The 12,132-nt window shown below is 35.5% G+C and overlaps 2 protein-coding genes across 3 annotated transcripts in view; both read left to right on the top strand.

The window, feature by feature from the left end:
- LOC128022170 (sodium-coupled neutral amino acid transporter 3-like) overlaps positions 1-9,043 on the top strand; it is a 43,484-nt gene extending 34,441 nt beyond the window's left edge. For both annotated transcript variants that reach the window (XM_052609470.1, XM_052609471.1), the window contains 5 exons: positions 1,517-1,617; positions 3,666-3,790; positions 3,967-4,111; positions 4,692-4,795; positions 5,695-9,043. In XM_052609470.1, the coding sequence (XP_052465430.1) occupies positions 1,517-1,617; positions 3,666-3,790; positions 3,967-4,111; positions 4,692-4,795; positions 5,695-5,799 (580 nt within the window). In that variant the 3' untranslated portion in view covers positions 5,800-9,043. The remainder of the gene's footprint in view (positions 1-1,516; positions 1,618-3,665; positions 3,791-3,966; positions 4,112-4,691; positions 4,796-5,694) is intronic.
- Positions 9,044-10,961: 1,918 nt separating this feature from the next.
- Positions 10,962-12,132, top strand: part of LOC128022163 (guanine nucleotide-binding protein G(i) subunit alpha-2-like) — a 50,268-nt gene continuing 49,097 nt past the window's right edge. The window contains exons 1-3 of the mRNA XM_052609452.1: positions 10,962-11,217; positions 11,296-11,380; positions 11,553-11,805. Of these exons, the coding sequence (XP_052465412.1) occupies positions 11,688-11,805 (118 nt within the window). The 5' untranslated portion in view covers positions 10,962-11,217; positions 11,296-11,380; positions 11,553-11,687. The remainder of the gene's footprint in view (positions 11,218-11,295; positions 11,381-11,552; positions 11,806-12,132) is intronic.

Genomic DNA, 12,132 nt, shown 5'->3' with positions numbered 1-12,132 from the left:
ACGTAACGGTATTCTATACTGTATATCCCCATACACTACCTCTATCATCACGAAAAATGCATGTTTAAAATTTCTATTAAAACACCATATAGTATTTTTTTAAGCCATTTGGTTTACGAGGACACAGTCCTCACAAACCATGTTTACATTTTAATACCCATTTCAGATATTTATAAACCATATACAAGAACACACACACAGACAGGGTAACCAAACGTCCCGGTTTCCTATTGCTGAAAAATAACCTGTAGGAAACAGTCACGGCTCAATATCAATATTTTATTTGCAGTTATGAGAGAGGGAGAGCAGTTATATTAGGCGCGTTCCACTTGAAGCACCGCTGCAAGCACAGAATGATCACCTGTATGACATCAAAGTACCGCGAGAGCGATTCGAATGCATTGGATATGTGTGCTGTCATATCGCTTTCGCGGTACAGTGATCCTTGGCTTCTGTGCGTGCAGCGCTGCTTCAAGTCGAACGCGTCTATCAACTTCGTGCGATTGCTTCTGGAATTCGCAGGTTGTAAAATCGTGTCGTATATCATCTCGTCCGTACGATTTTCAGATAAACTCACTCGTGCCGTGTGCGTGGACATACGATCTTCCGACCATCCTAATTTGCACCGTGTACGCCCGCCTTTAGACGTTCTCTGGTTTTACTGTCGTTCAAAAGTTTGGGTTCAGTATGTTTTTTTGTTTTTTTTTATTAAATTAATACTTTTATTCAGCAAGGGTGAATTCAAAAGTGAAAAGACCATTGCCTTGTGACAAAAGTTGTAATAAATTCTGTTCTTTTTAACTTTTTATTAATCAAATAATCCTTGAAAAAATGTATCACTGTTTCCACAAAATTATTGTTCCAACATTGATAATATCAAGAAATATTTATTGCACAGCAAATCAGTATATTAGAATGATTTCTGACGCATTATGTGACCCTGAAGACTGGAGTAATGATGCTGAAAATTCAGCTTTACCAACTCAGGAATAATTTACATTTTAAAATATATTAAAAAAGAAAACAGTTATTTTACATTGCAATAATAATTCACAATATTATTATTTTTACTATATTTTGATCAAATAAATGCAGACCTGGTGAGCAAAATAGACTTCTTTCAAAAACATTTAAAGTCTTATTGACTCCAAACTTTTGAACAGTAGTGTATTTCCAATTTTACAACTTTGTTTCCATGATAATGCCTAACACCCTAAAACCCAAAAATGACTTTACAAAATGATGCGCACAACTTCTCTGCAAGGTAAACTAAATTTTAGCTTTTTTATGCCACAAAATTATTTCTAAGTTCATTCAAAAAGGTTCAACATTCCATTATGAATCGACTTTAAAATAGCAAAACAGGCAATTAATATAAATATTTTTGCCTTATCAGAGAATTTATATGAGACTGAAGTGTCTTGACTATATGAACTTTATGAACTGACATTTTAGGTTTGAGTGCATTAGTTTGTAACAAATGTTTTTTTCATATCCTTATATTCTTCAATTTCAGCCCCACAAAAACAAAGATGCAACACGTTTCCAACATCTCCATTGGAGTCATGTACATCATGTACCTCCTGGCTGCTCTCTTCGGGTATCTGACCTTCATTGGTGAGGCCTATTACTATATTTGCATTCTTTCTTCATGCATATAGTGACAAGTTTCTCAGTGAAGCTAGAAAATGAGTACCACGATGACAGCAAGAAGTGACAAAAATATAAGTCGGATTGTAGTGGCATTTGTAGAATTGGGGACATATTAAGGTTTGGTCACACTTACCATTGCCATACTTAGATGTAGCAGACAGGAAGGGGACAGAATGCACTGCACTATTTTAAACTAGATGGAGTATCTTAAATGCATGTGTACATAATCCAAAAATGTATAATTGCTGCAAAAAGAACGTGCAAAAATGTGTCCCGTGTGAATGTTCTCTAAGAATACCAATCAAAATGCAGATATTGTGCCAACAGAGAGGCAATATGTTTCAACTGTTTCCATGTATCTAAAAGTTTTTGGTCTGTCATAGTCATTTGGATCTTTTAGGCCAAAGATAACATTCAGAGGCTGATTTTGGACTTTCTTGGACGACTAATAGAGAATAAATCAAACATCTAGGACCAGGGATGAAGAGCAAGGCAGGAGTGCTGTATTTAACAGAGCATGAAGCAGCAGAGAATGGTAGTTGCCATGATTGCTGATGGTCATTTGGTCATCCAGGACAGCTTCCTGCCCTTTTATACATCAGGAGGAGACAGCAGTGTGACTAAGCTGAGATGGAGAGAGTGGAGGAGGTTTTGTTGAGGAGAAAAGGGAGGTGAGACCTGTCAGGATGGATGTGCTGAGTGGTCATTCAAGTTGAGATGTCAGAGACCAGCCCAGATCAGTGTGACTGCAGTGGAAAAGAAGCAGACAAGAGTGTCTTTTTTAGGTACAAGATTTTAAAATTCACCCCAATGTTTTCAGAGCATTTGAAGTGTCAGAGCAGACTGAGACCTGCTTAGCTGTCAGCATGTGTTTCCTGATGTCAAAGATCTAATCATCTGTTTCAACAAATCAGTGTTTCATGCAAGGTCATGTTGGAGTAGTATTAGCACTCCATCTAGTGGCTATTTTGCATGAATAAAAACTAAATTCCACTGTGAGCAGAAAAAGAGTAATCTATGGTTCCCGATGAGTTGATTTACATACAATGCCATTCAAAGGTTTAGAGTCTTTATTATTTTTTTTATTTTTTTGAAAGTCTCTTATGCTGACCAAGGCTGCATTTATTTAAACAAAAAATAGTAAAAACGATACAATTTAAATTTATGCATTTAGCAGATGCTTTTATCCAAAGTGACTTACAGTGCATTCAGGCTATCAATTTTTACCTATCATGTGTTCCCGGGGAATCGAACCCCCAACCTTGCGCTTGAGAGATTTAAATCACTATTCTGATTTAATGCTCAAGAAACAAATGTTAAAAATATTTTTGCTGCTTCATATTTAATTAATATATTTAATATTTTTTATATGCATAAATATAATAATATTTAATATATTTGAAACTGTAATACACTTTTTACTTTAGAATTCTTTGAGCACAAAAGATTAAAAGAATATCATTTATTTGAAGCATAAATTTTGCAGCAGTTCAGTTTAATCAGACCAAATTTATGTGTCCTTGCTGAATGTAGTTTATATATGCAGTATAAATATCTAGCTATCTATCAAAAAATAAATAAATAAAATAAAATAAAATTCTCACTGAACCCAATCTTTTGAAAAATAACAAAAGTATATAAAATAGGTATAAATGACATTCATTTTGGTGACATTCATTTGTGATCAAATGTTTCAATTCAATCCAATGTCCCAGCTATAGCGAACAGACTCATTTAGGGTTAAAACCTAAAAATACTGTAGCAGTCTGTTTAATTTAAATAAATTAAACACTTTATTAAAAGCGAGAGTTTTTTGTGGTTTCCCCCAGATTTGGGTTGTTAGGTGGTCCACAGTTTTAGTTTTTTTTTGCTGTTGAAATATTCCAAAAAATTAAAAATGTTAAATTATTTTTGTTAAGAATGATCTTCATTGAATATTTTTTTTCTATTAATAATACATTTAAAATGAAATTGAACTTAATATTACATTTAAATGATTGTATTGTGTGTAGATAAGGTGGAAGCTGAGCTGTTGCACACCTACAGTCGAATAGATCCGTACGACACACTCATCCTGTGCGTCCGTCTGGCTGTGCTCACTGCCGTCACACTCACTGTACCCATCGTGCTGTTTCCTGTGAGTTACACACACACACACACACACACACACACACACACACTAGTTTAAACCTTTACAATTTTAAATAAACTACATCTTATCAGGTTACAACTTTGTTAGAGGAGTCAGGATTGGATGACAGACAGCATTTCAATATCTGATTTCAATGCTTTCCCTTTCGATGCATTTCTCAGGTAAGGAGGGCAATTCAGCAGTTGTTCTTCCCAAATAAAACCTTCTGGTGGCCACGTCACATTGTCATAGCTATCACCCTCCTCACCCTCATCAACTTACTGGTCATCTTCGCCCCGAACATCCTGGGCATCTTCGGAGTCATCGGTGGGTTTGATGCTCTCGGCTCTTGAGTGATGTTATTCTGGTCTCTTTATAGCACTAGTTGGATTCTCTCTCTCTCTCTCTATCTCTCTCTTTGAGTGTGAGAGCCATGTACAGTGTCCTTAAGTGTCACCATGCCAACCTCAAGAACCTCACCATTGCTGTATCTCCACATGCATTAAGTCTTAAACTATTAAACTGTATGCAGAGTCCCAGCTGTGCATAAATCCACTCCCGACAGCATTATTAATCGGAATTATTAATTGGAACGTGTATATAATTATCAGCATATTCCCATTATGCTTTTTCTTTTATTACATTCAAGTTTCTCCTGGTCTCACACTTAACTCTATAAAACACTAATTGTTTCTCCACTTCTTGTGAGTTTTACCTAGCTCAGAGAAGAATGGCCACTATTGTTCTCTTGGGCCAACAACCATGAGAAATCTCTCAATAACTATGGCTTATGCAACTTGAATAGCTTTAGCTCAGTTTAGACTTTGTCCCGAGGCATGATGTTAGGGAAGTATGAAGGTTTCGGTTTACAGTAAGTAAGTGTGCACATGTGTTTATTTTTCTGTAGGTGCCACGTCCGCGCCGTGCCTCATCTTTATATTTCCGGCTGTGTTTTACATCCGCATTGTTCCCAAGGAAGAGGAACCTATGCGCTCAGCACCGAAAATTCTTGTAAGTACTTGGACATACTGTATTCGATTTCTCCCCATTCATCCACAGTGGGATCTAGTTTCTGACCTCTTGTAGAAATGTAGATGCTTTGAAAACGTCCACACTATAAGATTGAGATCCTCTGAAAACGAATCATGCTAAGAGCTTCATAAATCCCTTGGCTAAATCCTTGTGACCCAAAACTATTGTAAACTAGTAAACTAATTCCCCTTAAGTTCTAGCAAACAGCAGGAATCTGGGGATGTTGGGTGAAACCTGAACATATAAGTGTTGAGTTTCTGAATCTCATGAAAACTGCCAACACATGTCCAGGTTATAATTAACCCCAAAATCCAAAGAAAAAAATGTGTGTACTGTATATTAAAAAAAAGAAAGAAAAAAAAAGCCTTTTTTTAGAGCCATTAAGTTGTTGTTGTTGTCTTTTCATGGTGGGATTATTTACATAAAATTAAAGCATATTTTCTCCCTTACTTCACACTGTAAAATTACATTTTAAATTAAATATTTAACTTATGCTCATTTAAAAAAAGATTAAATATTTAGTGCATGACACAATGTTCTGAAAATTGGCTTTATTAGGTTTGCACATTTTATTTATTTAACTTTGACCCAGACATTTCTTCATAATGTGCAATCCATCTTATTTTTTAGATGATGCATTTGATTAATGCAAAATGTGCTTAATATTAAAATCAAGCACATGAAAATGGCACAGTGTAGAAAAAATCTTAACGTTCTAAAAACTGGCTTCATTTAGTTTGCAAATTCTATTTTATTGTATTTTGACCCAGATATTTCACAATATGCACCCAGTCATTTATTTATTTATTTAGATGACGCAGTTTATCAATCATTTTGGCAATGCTGTTTATAATCCTGTCCCTCTCTTTCTTTTATAGGCTGCTTGCTTTGCCTTTTTAGGAGTCCTATTTATGGTAATGAGCATCAGCTTCATCATCATTGATTGGACATCAGGGAGCAGCAAAGGAAGCAGTGGTCATTAGGCCTCACCCTCTAATGGTTTATGCTTTTTAATATTACTTTCGGGTCAGTAGTTGGGTAGGATGCATAATCTCTCATTGATCAGCCACCAGAGTAGTACCAGATTCCTAGCTTTAATTGCATTCAATCAATCCGTTATTTGGCCGTGTGACCTGCATGTGCTGTAAATGGGGTCTTGACCCATCTCGGACCAACATTTAATCGATTTAAAGGCCATCTGCTTCCAAAAAGGAGTGAAAATAGTTTGTTTTAAAGCAGGGAGACAACAACCAGAGAAGATAACCAGAACTAGAGAATTAAAGCCCATGATCTTTAGTTTGTGCCATAGTAACAGCACATGCAGTATGCAGGGTTTACAAACAAAAAGGGATTTTGCATTCTAACCAAATGGACTCATCATCTTGCCCAACCTCCCATCCGGCCCTTCATATTATAACCTTTGACCTCTGATCTTCGGCCACATTCACAAGAGATTAGAAATCTCAGTAAGCGCTCAGTTCTTACGGGAGGAATGGTGGATATTAAAGTGTTTATTTTATCATATCTCATCTTAGATATAGCAATACTCTGTGCAATAGCTGTGAGATATCTGAAACTGAAGGCTGTTGAGAGGCGACACACGACCTCGTCCAGAATTCTTGAAGGAGACTTGATTTGGCCGCAGTCTATTACACAATTTCAAATGTATGCAAATTGTTCATATAGATGTACGTCAAAATTGTATATGGATTTAGAATGTTTATTCTTTCTACAATAGTTAGAGATAAATATATTAGTAGATATATGGACATAAATATATATGATATATCTATATTTAAGTATTCCCATTCCACTGGTGTTCCAAATACTATTCAGCTAAAAAAGATTTTGATTTAAAAAGACAGAAAGGCACATTTGAAATATTCTTCTTTTTTTAGGAATACAACTGTTGCGATGGGAAAGCACAGATTGGAAAGCACAGTTTATCATAGGGTCAGGTTCTAATGATCCCATGAGTCCTGCTGACAGAATGACTTCGAAACACTCTCTGGATTTATATGCAGAGAAAACCAAAAACACAGATTCACAGGGTCTTCTCCTTTACTGGAGAAACAAATGTGGTGCATTGATGCACATAAATGTTTTAGTTACAGGGCAAAATGGCGTACATGTGGTAACCTTGCCCGGTGGAAGCTGATTGGTTTTGCTTCTAGATAGGCTTTAAAAGAAGAGGCTATTAACCCAAGTAGATGGATGATTTTGGAGATGGGTTCCCACACAGGCTCATTCAGCGATTACTGAATCCTTAAACTATAGCACTTTCAGTTGAAGCACAACTTCTGCTCGATCTCCTGACCTAGTGACCCAGTTATGACTTGTTACATAATCATAGATTAATATATTTTGTAGACAGATATATGAACAAAGCCTATGTACTACTAATTGTAAATTGTACGAAGAAAAGAGTAACGTGCGGACGTCTAACATGGTACATTAATATTTTAAAGTTTGTAAGTGAAACTCGTCAGCTTAAAACAAAAATAAAGAAAAAAATAAAACTATATAAATCAAGCCCTTACTGGCCCATAATGATCTTAGTGGTAACACTGTGGTGTTTTAGTTTGTGAATGTGTGTGTTCTCTCCTCTTCTTGCTTATGAAGAAAGAATACTTAAGTCAGTGAATGTACTGTAATGGACTATAAGATATCTAAATGAAATGTGCATTTCAATTGTGGTACTATTTTATTCATTTTTGACTGTTTAATTCATGTTTAATGGATAGACCAGCCACACATATAGCAAAAACATCATATCTGTGAACCAGTATTAACATAGTTACATATCTCACTATCTTCTTTCAGTATTTTAAATGTCCCTTGTGATGCATCAAGGGCTTGTCAGACAGCAAAGGCACTGTAATATATTCTAAATTACAATATGAACTTCCTTGTTGAAAAAATGCCTTGTTTATCATGGTCGGAAAATATATCGAGAATTGAATGATTAAATATGTCTGTATGATTGATGGAGTGCACCATTGAAATAACCCACCGAGTCATTTTTTGGTAATAAAGCGTTTAGTTGTGTGTTCTGGTGATGATGAGATGTTATGTATTTAGTGGTGTAATGCCTCACACACCAATGTGGTTTCTTAAGCACAAGAGTGTTCCATTGTTTTAGCAGTGTGTGTTAATGTGTGTTCACATGCCTGAGAACTAAATGTGCCAGTTGTTAATGAATTGCCAGTATCTGTGATTAAGTATACCAGTGGCTCTACATGATTCTTGATTGCTCAAAGTCTGAACATGTCTTTAAAAGTAGAAGTGTGAATCTGCCCAGGCTGCATATCACCCCGAAATAAGATGACAAAAAATTACTTACATACTTTTGTTCAGCCAGGATGCATTAAATTTACAAAAAGATGTGCTTTATAGTCATCATTCACTGAGAGCAACTGTAATTTTGATTTGATAATGCTTGTGATCATTCTTTAAAGAGAGTATGATGCTTGTGAGTATTTTTAAGAAGAAACGTCTCCTGTTTGAAGTATTCACTGCATAAAAAAATGATTTTATGATGAAGGTAGTTTAGGTTTACCAGTAAGATCTAATTAACTTACTATCGTATAGCACAAAGTACGAAGCTTTAGTATCAATGATGAATCACGGATAAATATTGTTCCTTTTATAAAAGTACAATCTGTTTGCTGCAACCAGCATTACCAGTGGTGCACCAGAAACTGCCCTGAACAATAAGATCCCCCATAATGCTGTGCTTCCATCCCCAGGCTTTCTCATGCACAGCTTACGTCTGGGCTGACAGCAGCATTTTTTTAAGCACCTGCAGATCATACAATTATATGATCTCCAGATCAGGTATTACAAAGTAGCAGAAGGGGCAAGAATTTAATTGTCTTTTTAGCAGCTGTGTACTTGTGTCCAGTCAGCGTGATGTTTCCCTTGTGATGTAATGAAAGTGTCATCTGTTTGTAACAGTTTATATGAATTCATTGCCAGCATTTATACACAATGTACATAAATGTAAACCCTTTATATTATAAGCACATCTATAGTTTGTATATTGTAAATAGTCAGATGATGTTGAGTCTGATGATTAAAACGTAATAATTTTTAAAAATGCTTTTTAAAAGCCAGTTTATGTCTTTATTTTCTTTATTCTCAGTATTGAGTACATTGCTGGCAGTTAATGTACTGTAAACAATGTTCAAATCAAAAAAAGAATAAATAATATTCATTCATTCTCGATTCAGTCTACAGCTGTATTTCTCATGTTCATGCAAGTGTTTATATGATGTCTCTGTGGCTCACTGAGGTAAAGGGGAATTAAATGCATTGCTTATGTGCCATTTAGCAGATCTCTATAAAGCAATGCTACACTAATTGCAGGTTCAGATGAAGTGTCTTTTTCAAAAGCGCAGTGGTCTGAAAGCAGTTCCTTGAATCAAATCTGCAGATCTTTTCTTCCACCCTCAGCAGCTGTCTCTTTTCCATCCTATTGATGGTCCACCTAAATCTAAAGCTGTTTATGTCAAAACAGAATCTTGCCTAGAAACAGCAGTTCCCTAAAAACTTTCATATGATTTGTTTCCTCATGCTCTTCTCAAAATGGACAGAGCATTTTTGTTAATAATGTATTCAAACACATCCAATCTGACATGCATGCTGAATTCCAAATATTAATAATAACAATAATTTAAAAATACATTTAATATACATCCGATCAATACACTCCTCAAAATAAAGGTTCATAATTGGTAAGAAAAACCTTACCATGGAACCTTTCTCTGTTCTTCACCCTGATAAATATTTTTATCTCTTAAGAAGGTTCATTTAAAGATACTTTGGGAAACCAAAAATGTTTATTCAATGTCATTTCTACAATTGCTCTAATTTATCTAATTTTGTTTCTCTGTGCATGTGTAATCTGGTCATTTTACCGCAAGTAATTTATGCAATTTATAGACTTTTATTTATAAATATTTACTTTTATTTTTAAGTTCTGTTTACCCACATTGTTTTAATGTAAGAACAGTGCATTTGAAACTTGAATGTGCAAGACTTCCAGTGTTTTTTTTTAAATTTTATTTATTTATTTATTTTTTGCGGTACAAAACAGCTCGTTGTGCTGCTGTTCGATACAGACATGTTATTTCTTATATTATTTTACACATTGGTTTGTAGCGCAAATAGTTTTACCGTTTACTACACTATTTTAAAAATAAAATAAGGCGGATAAGACAAATCAAATCAAATCATCAAGTCTTTGCATCTGAGATAAAAAAAAAAAAAATGTTAGTATAAAGTATAAATAAATAGATATAATTTCTGACACACGGGGGCGCATGAAACGCAGTGATATGTCTAGCGCTGATCAAATCTGCCCAAACGCTGGAAACGCATTAAATATGGAAAAATCATTGCGTGGCTGCGGGCACATTAAACAAGGTTTCTAATCCTACCGGAGCAAAAATCACACAGAACACTTGCCGAAATCACTGCTTCAAAACAAAAGACATTTGTAACAGAGGCCCTAAAGAATTTTATTTGGCATCATTGAACGGCAAACAAGAGAAAATCAGCTGTAGCCTAATATACAAACACCACACAGGCCATTTCGTCCAAAGAAACCTCCAAAAAATAGTTATTCTTATAGATATATGCAACTAAATACATGAATAAATACCACATTTAAAAGTAAAAGTTTAAATGAATGAGTACAGGGAAATTATTAATAGACCTCTTAGAGTATATATATATTTCTAAATATATTTCTTAAGGCCCTAAAGAATGTCATTTGGCATCATTGAACGGCAAACAAGAGAAAGTCAGCTGTAGCCTAATATACACACACCACACAGGCCATTTCGTCCAAAGAAACCTCCAAAAAATAGTTATTCTTATAGATATGTGCAACTAAATACATGAATAAATACCAAATTTAAAAGTAAAAGTTTAAATGAATGAGTACAGGGAAATTATTAATAGACCGCTTAGAGTATATATATATATATTTCTGCAATTAATTAGCAGTTATTTTGTTATTCAAGTGAATCTAAATGTATTATTTAAAGCATTTAAACCGGGATACTGCGGAAAACTACATTTCCCATGAGCACCCGCGGTGGGCGTATCAGAGAGGCTGGCTGGCGTTGCTCGAGGAGCCCAACAGTTCTAAACGGTCTTCTGCTGTGTGGCAGAGAGCAACTTCTCAGCAGTCTGGGGTGTGGCGTTTTAAAAAAACTGAAATAAATCAGAGACCGCTCAGCGTTAGCTACTTAACGACGCATGTTATTCAAACCCCTCGTCGATCAGTGGACGGAATAACCGGGGATTTTTGCATTTTCTGACTCATTCAGCTTCTTGTCGCCGATTGTCTCATCTTTCGGTTTGCTGTTCTACTCAATATCTGAACACGAGCGGTAAATATCAATTTTATTTTTATTTTTTTCGCAAACTTTTATGGATTTGTGGACATAGGTTTTGTTTTTCTTTCCCAGTCCGCGTGATGTAAAAACTCCAGCGTCTGGCTAACGTTAACGTTACTTCATCTCTCTTGGAAGTCTAAACGTCAACAGATTCCAGGTGTTGTTCTAATCTCAGTATCTCAAATATATGAATTCATCTTTTATCCTAATCCCAGAACGTCTTTTGAAAGATTTTTTTCGGACGTTTTGGATTTAACGTTACTAGTTTCTAAAGGACATTTCCCCTCCTTGGACTTACGACAGTCTTTTTTTTTCCTTTTTTTTCAAAGCCTAAAGAGGAAGTTAGGCACGGAAGACACTTTAAAAAAAACTCCAGACGCTTTGAAAGGTCAATACCTTTAAGTTTTTTTTTCTCCTAAATCTATACCCATAAATCCGTCGCCCTGAAGCGTGCATTCGGAACCATGGGCTGCACCGTGAGCCAGGAAGATAAAGTCGCGGCCGAGCGATCCAAAATGATTGACAGGAATCTGCGCGAGGACGGAGAGAAAGCAGCCAAAGAAGTGAAACTGCTGTTGTTGGGTAAGTGACGGGTCACACAGATAACGGTCAGCGACTCGCTGCTGCAGGAAAATATAACTCTTTGTAGCACTTCGTCACACCGATAAGTGTTTGATTAAAAAACTCGTTTTGAACGCGTTTGGAACAGAAATTGAGATGTTTTTGTGAAGTTTCCAGATAACGTATGAACCTCAGGTTTCCTCCTCAGGTGTGGCTTGCGAGAAACTGTTGATTTGAAGAAAAAAAAACAACAAAAACTAACGTTATGATAAAACAAGCGTTTACTTGTTTGGCAGTTTAGGTGCCACATACTTTTCTAAATCTTGTTTTTCAGGTATTAAGTTTTTT

The sequence above is a fragment of the Carassius gibelio genome, chromosome A11 (genome assembly GCF_023724105.1).
Source record: "Carassius gibelio isolate Cgi1373 ecotype wild population from Czech Republic chromosome A11, carGib1.2-hapl.c, whole genome shotgun sequence".
Taxonomy (NCBI): Eukaryota; Metazoa; Chordata; class Actinopteri; order Cypriniformes; family Cyprinidae; genus Carassius; species Carassius gibelio.
This window is presented reverse-complemented; position numbering and strand designations above follow the sequence as displayed.